A 14,625-nucleotide genomic window follows, 5' to 3' on the forward strand; every position below is an offset into this window, starting at 1 on the left:
AATTGGTTGCAGCCCCTAAATGAATTAGTCCACTAGATTGCATTAAAACTAAGCAAATCAATGTTTTTTTTTTTATTGTGCCTTCCCTGTTTTTTCGTGACTCCCAAAACCCTTATTGGTCATCATCAAAATATATGAATATGTGATGATGGTTAAATATCATTGGATCATGCATCCACATGATACAGAGACATGTGTTACATGAACATGGGAAGAAACATTTCTTGTAAACACAACTCTGTAGCTGTGACTGGAAATAGTGGGTGGTGTATCTCTCACGCTTCGCATTCTCTCCTCTAAGCTAAACCCTTCCTGTTGTCTCTATTTATTTTCAGGGGGAAAACAAATTACATCAACCTCGGCTCTTTCTTAATCAAGCCGGTGCAGCGGGTGATGCGTTACCCACTGCTGCTGATGGAGCTGCTGGGGGCCACACCGGAGAGCCACCACGACCGGCCCCAGCTGACTCAGGCTCTGCAGGCCGTCAAAGAGATCAACGTGAACATCAACGAGTACAAGCGCAGGAAGGACCTTGGTAAACCTCCCTTAAAGCCTGGTTGATTTTTTTTGTTACAGTTTCACCATATTGTTTGTCTGTATGTGGGAAAGTGTTTGTCCAGCCCACAGTCTGAACTGTTTTCCCTCTGCCGTCCACAGTGGTGAAGTACAGGAAAGGTGATGAGGACACCTTCATTGACAAGATCTCCAAGCTGAGCATGCACTCCATTATCAAAAAATCCAACCGAGTCAGCAGCCATCTCAAACACCTCACAGGAATTTCACCCCAGGTACACCTCTGCTCCTCACCTAAGTGGAGGGAAGACTGTCTTAATGTTGTCAATGATAAAAGTTTGAGTTCTTTTTCTCTTCTGTCTTTTTCTCAGATTAAAGATGAAGCGTTTGATGAGGCTGAGAAGAAGTTCAGGCTGCAGGAGAGACTCATTAAGTCTTTTATCAGGGACATTTCCTTGTACTTGCAACATATAAGGGTAAGAGCTGTGTCTTTATTTTTACTTGCATCTTGTACTTGCATGTCATAACAACATGGATTGTAATTAAATGCGTCTTTTTAGGAATCGGCATCTGTGAAGGTCTTGGCAGCCATCAGTTTCTGTGACATCTACACAGAGCGCAATGTTCTTGACCCCGAGCGCTTCCAGAGAGCTCACCGCTGCATCAGTGACAAACAGTTCACACAATTTGTGAGTTCTCTACCTTTCTTTGGCCTCTCCCTCTCTTTAGCCTTACTTATTCACTGTAAAAGTGCATCGGGAATGACCTCTGATCACATGACATTATCTGACATTATCATTATCTGTCCCTCCTCTATTTCCCCGAGCAGAAGGAGCGCACAGAGGCCTTAGTCATCAATCCGCTTACCCAACTCCTCCTCATGTTTGCCGGGCCACACAAACTCATCCAGAAGCGCTTTGACAAGCTGCTGGACTATGACAACTGCAAGGAGCGCTCCGACCGCCTCAAGGACCGTCGTGTCCAGGATGAGCTGCAGGTGGCTCGCAACAACTATGAGGCGCTCAACGCCCAACTTCTGGACGAGCTCCCCAAGTTCTATGTTGCAGCAGAGGAGCTGTTTACTGGCTGTGTGAGGGCTTTTGCTCAAGCTCAGAAGGACTTCATGAAGACAACAATGGGCGAACTGAAGCCCCTCCTACAGGTTGTGAGTGTCTTTATGAAAGAAGTGGGACATTTTTAAATATAATGCGGCCGTAGTCGTTGCCACATTCTGTACTAACTCAGGCCTTTCTCTTTCTCTCTGTCTCAGTTCTCTAACAAAGTTGGCACAGAGGGCAACCTGATTTCACAGTTTCAAGAAGAGTATGGACGAGTTCTCCAACTTCTGCAGGGCTTTAGCTTCTGCCCGGAGAACCTGCCTCCAGCCACGTCCACTAAAAAGCCCTTCGACAGGAAGACTCTGGAAAAGCAGACGTCTAAAAAACAACTGCAGGCACCTGTGAGTTGTCCCATTTGTGCGATGCCATATCTTAATAAGTAACGCACAAGGAGCCTCACCACCGTGACATGATCTAACCATGAGTCTTATCCTTGTTCCTTTCAGCCCAACTGTATCATACAGACTGATGAGCAGCGTGCAGGACTTCTGGCAAAGTATGGCCCTGAGAAACTTTTCCAGGCAGAGAGAAACTTCAATGCAGCCCAAGATCTGGATGTGTCTATACAAGAGGGAGACCTTGTGGGTGTAATCAAGCAGCAGGACCCCATGGGCAGCAACAACCGCTGGCTAATCGATAATGGAGGTAGGCAATTTGTACTCCAGTCAATCAGCAGAGCCTCTTTGATATCTGAGTTGCTGATAGTGGCTGCAATAAATAAGTTTCCATGTCTTCTCTTACTCTCCAGTTACCAAGGGTTTTGTGTACAGCTCCTTCCTCAAACCATATAACCCACGCAGGAGCCAGTCAGACGTGTCCATCGAAAGCCAATCGTCCAATGAGTCAGGCTACGGCGGCTCCTCCCCTGTTTTCTCCCGCCAAAACAGCAACAGCACACTGACCTTTAACCAGGAAACAGCCACAGTCAGCTTTTCCACATCGCAGCCCCAAAGTCAATCATCGCCGCACCCTTCGCTGGACTCTGCTTCGTCTCGTAGGAGTTACCACAGAGATGCACTCAACCCTGATTCTGTTAGTCAGAGCAACTCCATGAACTCTTCACCCCGAAATTTCTCAAACCGCAGGGAATTCTCTGACCAAACACACCGAAATTCCCCCAGAGACACAGAGCCTTCTTTTCGGCATTCAGGCAATCACAGAGACATGTATGATACCAGTTATCCAAGTCAGAGCAGCCAGAAGGAGATGTCAGACCTCTCTGAGACAGAGTCGTATTCTTCACACAGAAACAATCGCTCGCAGCGACACTCAGACAAAACCTACAGTTCATACCAGTGGAGGAATGGAGATAATAGTGGCCAGAAGAGGCCTGCTTACTCCAGAGATGAGTACATCGAACCAGAACCAGAACCAGAACCAGAACCAGAACATGAGAGTGAAATAGATGGTCATCAGGTGAGACTTTGTTTGACTGCTACGATGTATTTTTATTGAATTTACATTGAATGACCATGTAAAAAGGTTGCTCCTGGTGGTGAACCCACAGAGAATTATCACACAACTGCAGTGTCTCTCCCTTCTCCTGGCTACTTTAGCTTCTTTCAGTTCATTGTTTTAGTTTTATGGCCAATAACTTTGCTGTTTTGTTTAACTCTTGCCATTTTCATTACCAAGTCTCCAGCCACAGCAGGTTTCTGTTTTCAGTAAAAAGGTTCTAATAAACTTACTGTCCACTACCTATTTTGCACCAAACAACAGACAATGTTAACAATTAACCAGTGAACATGGAAATTGGAAGGGTGGGGACCAAAAATAGAGCAAAAAGGACATAAATTCTTTAGGTGGACAGAAACAAGACTCCAAATGAATGCTAATGTTGTCCTGTGTCTGTTGAATGTGTAAATAGACAATTGTTTGCTAACGTGTTGCCATAACAACCTTTTACGGTGATTTTTTTTTTTTTTTGTCAACATGTTTACATCTTGTTTTGCCCCCAACAAGGGGCCACAAATCTGTGGGTAATACTGCTTTTAAAATCAAACAAACTAACAATGACATTGTTTTTTTTTTATTTATTTGTTTCTAGATTTACTACGCTCTCTACTCCTTCGATGCCCGTTGCGCCAATGAAATGAGCATCTCAGCCAATCAGAGGCTGCGGATAGTGGAGTTCCAGGACATGAACGGCAACAGTGATTGGTGGCTGGGGGAGGCTGGAGGCCGCCGAGGCTATGTGCCTTCTAACTACATCCGCAAATCAGAGTACACATGAGCGAGTTTTATCATGTGGATCATACTTGGGACTGTACTTTGACCTTAAGAAGGCTCACTCTGCGAGCAGACAGAACAAAAAGACGAACAAGCATCTGGACACGCTGTGGCTTATTTTTGGTCTGTTGTCATGAAGTTTGATAGTGAGAAGGACTGACTATTGCTGCTGACTCCGCTCCTATAAGTTAGCATTATATGCCTATATTTAAAGACTTTTTATATTATTTTTATTTACTGGAAACTGCACCCTTACCGCCTCTTGTTTCCAGTGAAAATCCTGTGAATTGCACCAGATTTTTGCCATATTCTCTGGGCCTGAAGACAATGAATTGTATGTTTAAGAGAACACTTGTTAACGGTAAAAGCACATTGGGAGATTGCAATGGAAATGTGAATGTTTTGAGTTCAGACTGGGTTCTTTCTAAACAAACATCAAGTGGTATGCAGACGGACTGACCAAAACACTGTGTTAATGACTTTTCTCTGCATGTGGTTTATTACACCACTGAATGGTGCATGGATATTAGATGCATTTACATCATACTGTTCAACAATCAAGGTTTGAGGCACTTATGATGATTATCCACTGGTTGCGAGTTTTGAAGTGTTTGTGGAGCCATCAACAAGAATTTGGAGTGTTGTATGAAACTAACATAGACTCTCTGAATTAAAATCAAGGACAAAGTTGAATGGGGTATAATATACGCTGTACAAGCACTCCCCTTGTCAGTACCTGAATACACTTTTAACTGGGTTGGCACTCTGCAAACAGGTGATGACCCATTTTACGTGGAAGAGGAGGTTAATGAACAGTGAAAGAGAGATTGTGGTCTGATCTTAACTCTGATTTCTCCACATACTCACATTGTACATTATATATAGTGCTGTATATTGAAAATATGCTATTGCTCTCACTGTAAAGTGATCACTGTTTGAATAAAAAACAGCTCAGCTGACAAATCATAACTGTGTCTGAAAGAATTTTTTTTTAGTTTTTTCCTCTGTTGTCGAAGATCAATGTCCGTACTGTGTCATGGTGTGACATACTTTGGCATTTGTAGGTTTTATGTATCTTTTTGTTGGAGGGTGGTGAAGATACATGTCAACAAATGGGACTTTTATATTAAAAAAAACACCAGTATGACCCTTTATTTATGGTAGCAAATACTTCATGATCATGCGGTAGTAACAAGCAAGAATATATGCAGTACAATGCAGAGTAATGGTATTTCACATATCGCAAAATATTAAGAATTTAATAGAATTTATAAACCAGATTTTGTGATTTCAGCTGCTCGCTTTAGCAAAGCAAATGCCCTCGTGCATATTGAGAAACCTCAGGTCAGGTCATGTTTACAAGAGACCCCCCTGATGATTACAAAGTGATTTTAAAGATTTTAGGAAGAACTTTACACAGTCCTGTTTTAAGAAAAATCACCAACTCTGACAAGAGTGCACTCTGCCATCAGATTCTTGGTAATTTTTTTTTATTCTTGTAATATATTTTTGTTTAGCGAGAGCTGCTTGCTCATTGCTTTTACTTCTGATGACCTCAAAAAAGTAAAGGTCACAGGCCAAAATAAAAAAAAAAGTATTGGATCACGTAACTCCTGTAAAATCAATGCAGGGCGCTAATGATTGAACATATGGGTGGGGTTCTCTGTGTTTGAGAGGGATTATTTAGGACAGTCTGAGCAGACTTCCACTGGTCCCATCATGGCCAAAGCTTACATCAACATGTTCTGCTTACTAGCTTTACTTTTACAATTATGTGCACTCACTGCGCTTGGACAGGAGCTGTATGTAAGTATGCATGTAGTATAAAATGAATTCAGTTTGTCCGAAACATGGTATGTAATCTTATATTTTGGATAGACTACAAAACATATGAAAACAATTGATAAATAATGGATATATTTTGATTTCTTCACAGATAATCACAGAAACAGATTCCACAGGGGGTAAAAAAAAAAAGCAGTTTTACTTTGTTTCTCGTAAAATGATTTTATCAGTCCTTCATGACTGAAATGTTCAAATTCCTCTCTTGTCCTTGCAGATTATGAGTATTATTACGATTATGCCACCGAAGTCCCCACAGAGGATTTTGATATGAATCTAGATGACTGGTTGTACGAACTCGTGGATGTCACGGGTAAATCACCTCCAGCATTGTTTCCCCTCACTTTACAAAGGCGAGGGCTTGATTCCCTGCATATACTGAGTAGTAGTAGTTTACCTTAGATATCTCCTCTGTCTGGAGACGTATTGATCAAGTCATCAAGAGTCTTTGTGGTTGGATGTGATTCTGTCTTCTTTTAGATGAGTGTGATCCAAACCCCTGTCTGAATGGAGGCGCCTGTGACCACTCTGCTGATGGAGGCTTCAAATGTTTGTGCCCAGAGCCTTACTCAGGAAAGAAATGTCAGACAGGTATGGCTGTCCTCCTCTTTAGATGTTTTATGTGTTAACCACATTTGGTGAAAAGAGCAATTTAAACAATTCAGACATTAATGTCATGAGTGGTCAAAAGACTAGAAAGGCGCCATACAAGTACAGACCATTTACCATCTAATGTCTATGAATAGGGCTGGTAGCAAAAACACTCGGTGTCAGCAATAAAAATCATACACACATGCATGTAAGTAGAAGTTTAAATCAAATTTAAAATGAATCTGTCATGTGTTTGTCAGTGAAAGATGTTTGTAAAAATGTGAAATGCGGCCATGGAAGCTGTGTTGTCACATCTACTGCTCCATTCTACGAGTGCAAGTGCAAGCCTCCGTACAACCCACCCACCTGCAAGAAAGGTCTGGTTTTTTTGGATTTCTATCTGTGTGTTACATTAACAATCACAACATCCTTTGCACCGGACACCAGACACTGATACTAAACACCTCCTGTCTGTGACAGCTTCTCCCTGCAGGCCCAATCCCTGTCAGAATGGAGGCTCTTGCATGAAGGGTCCTAAACGCTCCTCCTTCCAGTGTTCTTGCCCTGATGGATACAGTGGAAAGTTCTGTGAAGTCGGTAAATACACTCGCTCACTGTCCTAAATAGAAAACCACACGTCAAAACCAACTTGCATCCTCTAAATACCTGCATTACCTGACTGATGAGAAACATTGTTTTTTCCAGGACCAAACGACTGTTACCAAGGGGACGGGGAGTTTTACCGCGGCATGGTGAGTGTAACAATTGAAGGGGAGGAATGTCTGGACTGGAATTCCTATTTCATCCTGCAGAAAGGGGGAGATCCCTTCAAAGAGTATGCAGGCTTCGATGGATTTGGACCACATAATTACTGCAGGTGAGGAGTCATCTAGTGTAAATATTGCATGTGTTTACTGTTGATATAACCATGTTTGTGTTCATATGTGCATACAGTACATGTGAGGTAAGTACTGTATGTAAACTTTGTGTTTGCTACTGTGTTTTTGTAAAACTCTCCAAGTTCTTTGAATGTTTTCAGTTTCAGTTTTCAGTAATTGGTTGATAACTCTTCTAAATGCATAAATGACAAAAAAAATTGGGTTGCCAGATTGTGGGATCTTGTAACTTTATAAAAAACAATATGTATAATAAACGTAGTGGCATTGAGCTTTTTAATTCTAATATCTGTGTATTTAAGGAACCCTGACGGAGATGATCAGCCCTGGTGCTTCATTAACAAAAATGGCAAGCTGAGGTGGAACTACTGTAATGTTAGGAAATGTTCAGGAGGTAAAACAAAAACACACGTGCCAAAAGAAAGATCCTGGCCTCCACAGCTCTCATTTGCTCATTGTGATTTCCCATCCCTCTCAGCTCCACCCACCCCTCCAACCATCCGTGAGACAGAACCGACTCCAACCAAGGCCGACGTCTCTGCTGCCCAGTTCTCTCAGTGTGGGAGGCCGCAGCCCGGCCGCTCAGCCAGGATCTTCGGAGGGAAAAAGTCTCTTCCTGGGGCTCATCCTTGGCAGGTTTCCCTGCAGACCAGACCCAAAGGCTCCTCTGGGCCCTTCAGCCACATTTGTGGGGGCATCCTCCTCGAGTCCTGCTGGGTGCTCACTGCTGCACACTGCATGTAAGCTCGAATATCTGTGTTGTTTTTGTACATAGAAGCAGATTCAGATGGAGACGGTCATCTGACTTTTATTCAACTCTCTCCAGTAAAAGCGGAGTTGAAATGCAGGTGGTCCTGGGAGGAGTGGACATAGAGAAGGATGAAGTATATGATCAGGTCATTCCTGTGGAGAGGACCATTGTTCACGAGGAATACAAGGAGAGCCCCTTCGCTCTTCATAATGATGTTGGTGAGGTGCAAAATTAGCAGTTGCTCACTTTATAATTCAGTTTTTTTCATACTATAAATTGTTCAATGAATCACTGATACTGATACTACCACTAATACACCAGTCTTTGCTTTGTGCTTCTCCTGTGCAGCCATGCTTCAGCTGAAAGTCACCGACAGACCGTACTGTGCCAAAGAGACACGCTTTGTAAAGACAGCCTGCCTGCCAAACCAGCCCTTCAGCAGTGGGACCGAGTGTGTGATCTCAGGGTGGGGCGTGACTGAAACACGTAAGCATCATGTGTGTCATAACATAATGATTAGCGTGAATTAACGGGGTCTATAGTTGCAAATTAATTTTCATTTAAGTATTTCAGTTGTGTAGAAATGTAGGTTAAAAAAAGGAACAGCCCAGTTATAAGATGAAACCAGTAAAATGGAAAATGTTTTAAACTTTGGCAGCTCATGGATATTCATCCAATTCACCTAGGCCTATATCACGCATATACATCAGAACACAGGGTAATGTATATAGGCTGTATGTCCTTAGACTAAATGACTAAATGAATGCATTTGAACATCACGGTTTAACTGACTGTCTTCCTGTCTCAGAGAAGTACGGCACCAACCACCTGCTGGATGCTCGTGTTCTCCTGATCTCCCAGGAGAAATGTAAAGCTCCCCACGTTTACGGAGACTCGCTGGATGACAGCATGTTCTGCGCAGGCAACATGAAAGGGGGGGTTGACTCCTGCCAGGTCTGTGAGACATTGATTTTTCTCAGTAGTCGTGACAATAAAAAGAAATTGCCTGATAAAACCGTTCTGTCCCCACAGGGCGACTCTGGTGGCCCCCTGGTGTGTGAGCGGAATGGGACCCATTATGTTGTTGGCGTGGTGAGCTGGGGCGACGGCTGTGGAAAGAAGTACAAGCCTGGTGTCTACGCCAACGTGGGCAGATTTGTGGACTGGATCGCTTATCATTTACTCTCATAAGGACACATGTGCTCATACTGTACTGTATATGAGGATTACAGACATGCTGCTATTGACTCCAACATATCCTGTTGTATCAATAACACACTTTCCTTTCCTTTTGTGAAAAAGAGTTAGGATCAGAAATGAGTTTGCCATAGCTCTCACTCCATCCCCAGAACGACACATTACCTCATGTATACCTCTCTGTGAAATGTTTCAATAGTAAGGGTCTTCCTAGTTTTTGTAAGCATACATGCAGCATCTGTTAATAAAGATTAGTAAAAATGTACATAAGGTTTGAGTGAGTCCTTTAAACCAATTAATTTATCAACCAAAAACATGTATTATAATTTTTCAAATAAAGATTTATTCATTTTAAAGTTTTGATATTGCACAACAGTCGCCAATTTGTAATTTATCCTCTAGTGTAATCATTTATAGGAAGAAAAAAGGGACACAGAGGAAAAAATATATAATTCCTGTACTATAATCCCGAACTCTCTCTGAGATGTTGCACCCTTAACGTCAGACGACTTTTCCCAAATTGGACTCGTTTTATTTGAACATTACTGACCGTGGCTGAAAACCCTTTTTTTGCTTACAAAGAGTTCAAAGTTGAAACTGACAAGCATCATATATAAGCAAATAAGAAGTGGTTAAATATATGAAACTGTGATGTCCTAAAACACACAAACTCTGACAGAATCAATGCAGCTGGTTAAAGATTGACAAGTATGTACCATGAGTATGATATCAAGGTTTGTCAGCCACTGGATGTTCAGTCTTCTGCAGTGTGCTGAGACTTAGACACAGCACCATGCTGGCTGCAGGGATCGTGCTCATTAGCTTGAGTGTACTAACTGTACATGGACATGACCTGACTGTAAGTATCTAAATACCCTTATGGATAAATCAATCAATTTGTCATGGTGAAATGAGGAAACGTTTCTTTTGAAGAGAAAGCTTGTTGATCTGCTCTCTTCTGTGATTGTGTCATTTCAGCTGGACGATACCCTGTGTAAGAATCTACTGTACAGCTGATCTATGTGGTGACACAAAAATGCGTTTCAACTGTTGACTTTCTCCATACCTTGAGATGTGTTTGGTATTTTGTGTTTTGGCTATCTGGTTTCCCATTTTTAAGATATTGTATTTTATCTTTCGCTGTTTTTTTTTAACAAAAAAAAAAGCATATAGTTTAATTCAGCTTAGGCAGAGTGGAGGAAGATTATCTTTGATAAGCAAAATATTTCATTCGACATCATGTACAATATTGCTTTTTCATGAGCAGAATTGCTTTTTATTACCACTGCGCTACTTTTGAGCTCTGTTTCATCTTATCATTAGCTTAAAGGTTTTATTATTCTTTTTTATTCATTACAATATCTTAAATAGCTTCAACACCTTCACCATTTCATCATCAAACATGTTGTTTGATGATGAAATCACCAGGGATATCAACTGCACCCTGACTGAGTCATTTTGATGTGATTTTTGTAGCAAAACTCCAGTCTTTAAACAGCTCTCTGTTCTTGGCAGACATAGATTATGAACTCGACTACACCACTGATGCCCCCGGCCTTTTTTTCGATGTGGACGACTGGTTGTTTGACCTCATAGAAGAATCCTGTGAGTGTAAAACCCTGTGTGGTTATACATTGTGTCTCCATCCTGCCTCTCCACATGTAGACTCATACTTTATCTCTCCACTTCCAGATGTTTGTGATCCAAACCCTTGCTTCAATGGTGGTTTGTGCCAAAGTAAATCCGATACAGAATTCACGTGCTCATGTCTTGAGCCTTATGTAGGGAAGAGGTGTCAAAAAGGTAGGAATTCCTAACTTAGCTTCTTGATAAGTTCATTTTGTAAAGCAGTAGAATTACAATGCAACATTGCAATAGAACTGCAACATGCAACTTATTTGTATGCATGATTTTAATCCTCAATTCCTTATTAATCTAGAAAACCTACAGTCTCTTTCGCAGTCATTAAAGTTTATTGCAGTATATTAATGTTTATGTGTAAGATACACATGTGGCTAACTTTTTCCTTTTGATAACTTTGTTGAATATTCAGTGAGAAATGTTTGCGAGAACGTCACATGTGGTCATGGTGACTGTGTTGTGAACATGAAGAAACCTCCATTTTACGAGTGCAAGTGCAGACCCCCCTTCCAAGGCCCCAACTGCAAGTTATGTGAGTATCCCAAACCCCATCCTTTACAAGATTTACAAGATTTAATGTTTCCAATTAACAAATTTAGCAGGACAGATTAAAAGTTTAAAGCTAAAAAACTCTTATCTGCACTTTAAAGTGTATTTTTTTTGTCTAAAATGAGCCCATTTGACCCTATTGGTTCATTCATGTCAAGTATTGCAGACACTTCTGTACAGGGACTTTATTAATTTGGTGTCAGACTGAGAGCCTGCAAAAAAAAAAAAAGAAACTCTTTGAGGGCCCCAGAATCCCTTGCTTCACCCCTGCTATTTTTCACTGTTAAATTGTCCCTGTCTTTTCTGTGTCAGTGCCAACGTCAGCCTGTGAACCCAATCCTTGTCATAATGGAGGCCTTTGCATAAAAGGGAAGCGCCGTTTCCGCTGTGCTTGTCCGGATGGATTTACTGGAAGATTCTGTGAATCCGGTAAAGACTTTAGACAGTGTCAGCCATCACTTTCACTGGTGCTTTAGTTGGTGTTGTTTACTTTAAAAGATAGGCTACAATATATGTATAAAAACACACACACATCTCAAAAAAGAGACACAAACGTCAGATACTGAAACCAATTTGTCCTCAGCTGTCCATATTTTCTTTAACAAATTTAAAACCACAAAACCACTGTCTTCACCTGACTCAATCTGGGTTGTTGAATGTTAAAATATTCCACTCTTGTGTATTTTTCTTTTGAGCTCAATTACATTTTTTTTCCTCATATAATCGCCTCGACCAGCTCCTACTGACTGTTATGAGGGAGATGGAGTGACATACAGGGGCTCTGTCAGTACGACAGACGAAGGGCAGGAGTGTCTGGACTGGCACTCCTATTTCATTCTGTCACAAGGGGAGGATCCTTTCGTCACATACTCAGACTTTGCTGGACTGGAATATAACTACTGCAGGTATCGTCAAATTATATGTTCATTTTTTATCATTTAGATGTTGCATTTATTTTTTATGCAGCTTTTACTGTCTTATTTGTAGAAAAATGTGACCCAGTGAAAATTGGGGAGTTGAATTACACCTGTAGTTTAAGATTATATTTTTATGTCAACAATCCATTTCTGTTGCCAAACTGGGATGTTCAGCATGCGTGTTCCTATCACCAGACTTCAATGATTGCCTTCTCTCGTACTTTTCAAATGTGGCTAACTGTAAAAGGATATCAACAAATTAAATTCATTTCATTCTTTCTTTTAGTTTCTGTATTGTAGTGGTTTAAACATTTATTCTACGTTGTAGGAACCCAGATGGGGATGACAGGCCTTGGTGTTTCTATAAAAAACAAGGCAAACTGCAGTGGGACTACTGCAAAATCAAGAAGTGCTCTGAAGGTGATCTTAAATGCACACACACACACACACACACACGCACACAGAATGTATGCCCTGTATGCCCACACTCACTCTTTCCTGATGTTCCTCAGTCCCAGCCCCTCCACCTACACCTGTCACACCGGTGCCGGGCTCTGCCCAGTTCTCCCAGTGTGGGAAATCCCGGCCTTTTCACACCAGCAGGATTTATGGTGGTAGCAAGTCTTTCCCTGGCGCCCACCCTTGGCAGGTGTCTTTGCAGAGCAGACCTAAAGGCTCATCTTCTGGCTTTAGCCACATTTGCGGTGGGATCCTTCTCACATCCTGCTGGGTCCTCACTGCTGCTCACTGCATGTAGGTTTTGTATATTTTGTGTATGGCTTTGCCAGTTTATCCATTTTTACTCCATAGACAAGAGTTTGTTTGTTTTTTTCAGTCAATCTACTGTGGACTACCAAGTGGTCTTGGGAGGAGTGAACATAGACAAACATGAGGAGATGGACCAGACCATCCCAGTAATACAAACAATTGTTCATGAGGACTACAGGCAGACTCTCACTGCTCTTCACAACGACATTGGTTTGTCACATTTATGAAATATAGTGAGATATTGAACCTAGATTGACCCTAAATAAGAATGTAAGTAATATACAGATTTAGCAGCAGGCTCTTCATTTGTGTCTGCTAGTGTGAAGTGTCTTAGTACACACAATGCAAAGTAAGTAGTTGATTGATTCATTCTTTAGTTTTACAGTATTTATAGTTTATCACTGTATCGTGAGTTTTTTGTGATAATGCATTAGGAATATAGTGTTTATGCTTTGAGACCAATTTATGGAAAAGTGATTTTATTTGTTTATAAATCCAGTGATTAATGTTACTGATTGTATGTCCTAATTTCCTTTGTAGCTCTGCTTAAGCTCAAAGTTACAGACAGCCCTTACTGTGCCAAGGAAACCCGCTTTGTGAAAACAGTGTGTCTACCAGACCAGACTTTCCCCGCTGGGAAGGAGTGTGTGATCTCCGGATGGGGTGAAACTGAAACAAGTAATGAACTATTTATCAGAAGTCTTTTCACATCATATAAACAAATTTAGATATTATGATAAGATGATAATTCAGTATTATAGTTTATGTCTCCCGAAACACTAGATCCTACATTGTCCTTAATGCTAACATCTTTCATTAGACTCTCCTTTCCTGGTAAAGGCTCACATCTTTTGAACTCCACACCTCGAGTTAGTACCACAGATTTTCTGCTATAAATTTCTTCAAGCCGAATTTGAGATAACCCTGATGACGTCACTATGATCATCACCTGTGGTTTTCCTACTGTCAAATGTCAAAATGTTTTCCATTTAGTTGTTAGTGTCAGTTTGTTTTTCACTCTCATTCAAATGTACTCTTACCTCTCTTATTAGAGCGGTACAGCAGCCAGCTGTTGAACGCTCGTGTTTTCCTGATCTCTGGAGAGCGATGCAAAGCTCCTCATATCTATGCAGACAGACTGGACGACAGCATGTTCTGTGCAGGGACTCTTCACGGGGGCATCGACTCCTGTCAGGTGTGTGTCTTTACGAATGTGAAGAATCTGTTTGGTGCTTGTACAAACACATCCCTTCAAGTCTGCCTTCAAGTTTATTGATATCAAAGTCATCAAACATGTATTAGAGGACAGGAAAGGTGATCCAAACATATAATAGAATCTTTTTTGCTGCAATGTTGTATATCTACCTAGCTCTTTCTAACTCTACAGGGGGACTCCGGTGGACCTTTGGTGTGTGAGCAAAATGGCACACACTTTATCACCGGTGTGGTGAGCTGGGGTGACGGCTGTGCTGTGAAGAACAAGCCTGGTGTCTACGCCAACGTCCACGCATTTGTCAGTTGGATCAAAAGCAAGATAAACTGAACATCAGTCAACTGAACTACAGTAGTGTACTAATTACTAGGGTGTTAAGAAAAAAAAAAAAAATATATAT

The 14,625-nt window shown here is 41.4% G+C and overlaps 3 protein-coding genes across 6 annotated transcripts in view; all 3 read left to right on the forward strand.

Annotated features, from left to right (window-relative positions):
- dnmbp (dynamin binding protein) overlaps window positions 1-4,829 on the forward strand; it is a 32,688-nt gene extending 27,859 nt beyond the window's left edge. For 3 of the 4 annotated variants that reach the window (XM_070851330.1, XM_070851332.1, XM_070851333.1), the window contains 9 exons: window positions 336-535; window positions 658-788; window positions 885-989; window positions 1,074-1,202; window positions 1,343-1,678; window positions 1,784-1,972; window positions 2,078-2,276; window positions 2,380-3,047; window positions 3,679-4,829. In XM_070851330.1, coding sequence (XP_070707431.1) covers window positions 336-535; window positions 658-788; window positions 885-989; window positions 1,074-1,202; window positions 1,343-1,678; window positions 1,784-1,972; window positions 2,078-2,276; window positions 2,380-3,047; window positions 3,679-3,864 — 2,143 coding nt within the window. In that variant the 3' untranslated portion in view covers window positions 3,865-4,829. The remainder of the gene's footprint in view (window positions 1-335; window positions 536-657; window positions 789-884; window positions 990-1,073; window positions 1,203-1,342; window positions 1,679-1,783; window positions 1,973-2,077; window positions 2,277-2,379; window positions 3,048-3,678) is intronic. The other variant, XM_070851331.1, reaches the window with a different exon arrangement.
- Window positions 4,830-5,579: 750 nt separating this feature from the next.
- LOC139220182 (hyaluronan-binding protein 2-like) lies at window positions 5,580-9,307 on the forward strand. Its single transcript, XM_070852251.1, has 14 exons — window positions 5,580-5,666; window positions 5,797-5,824; window positions 5,920-6,015; window positions 6,183-6,293; window positions 6,554-6,670; window positions 6,774-6,890; window positions 6,999-7,170; window positions 7,492-7,583; window positions 7,668-7,929; window positions 8,016-8,158; window positions 8,289-8,426; window positions 8,599-8,658; window positions 8,749-8,894; window positions 8,973-9,307. The coding sequence occupies exons 1-14, from the start codon at window positions 5,580-5,582 to the stop codon at window positions 9,129-9,131; spliced, it is 1,728 nt and encodes a 575-aa protein (XP_070708352.1). The 3' UTR covers window positions 9,132-9,307.
- Window positions 9,308-9,930: 623 nt separating this feature from the next.
- On the forward strand, window positions 9,931-14,555 carry LOC139220183 (hyaluronan-binding protein 2-like). The gene is made up of 13 exons (XM_070852252.1): window positions 9,931-9,996; window positions 10,116-10,131; window positions 10,614-10,742; window positions 10,830-10,940; window positions 11,191-11,310; window positions 11,640-11,756; window positions 12,064-12,232; window positions 12,573-12,664; window positions 12,763-12,997; window positions 13,080-13,222; window positions 13,553-13,690; window positions 14,065-14,207; window positions 14,400-14,555. Exons 1-13 carry the CDS (start codon window positions 9,931-9,933, stop codon window positions 14,553-14,555), a joined length of 1,635 nt encoding a protein of 544 aa, XP_070708353.1.
- The last annotated feature ends 70 nt before the right edge of the window (window positions 14,556-14,625 follow it).

Source organism: Pempheris klunzingeri, chromosome 20 (genome assembly GCF_042242105.1).
Source record: "Pempheris klunzingeri isolate RE-2024b chromosome 20, fPemKlu1.hap1, whole genome shotgun sequence".
In the NCBI taxonomy this organism is placed as follows: domain Eukaryota; kingdom Metazoa; phylum Chordata; class Actinopteri; order Acropomatiformes; family Pempheridae; genus Pempheris; species Pempheris klunzingeri.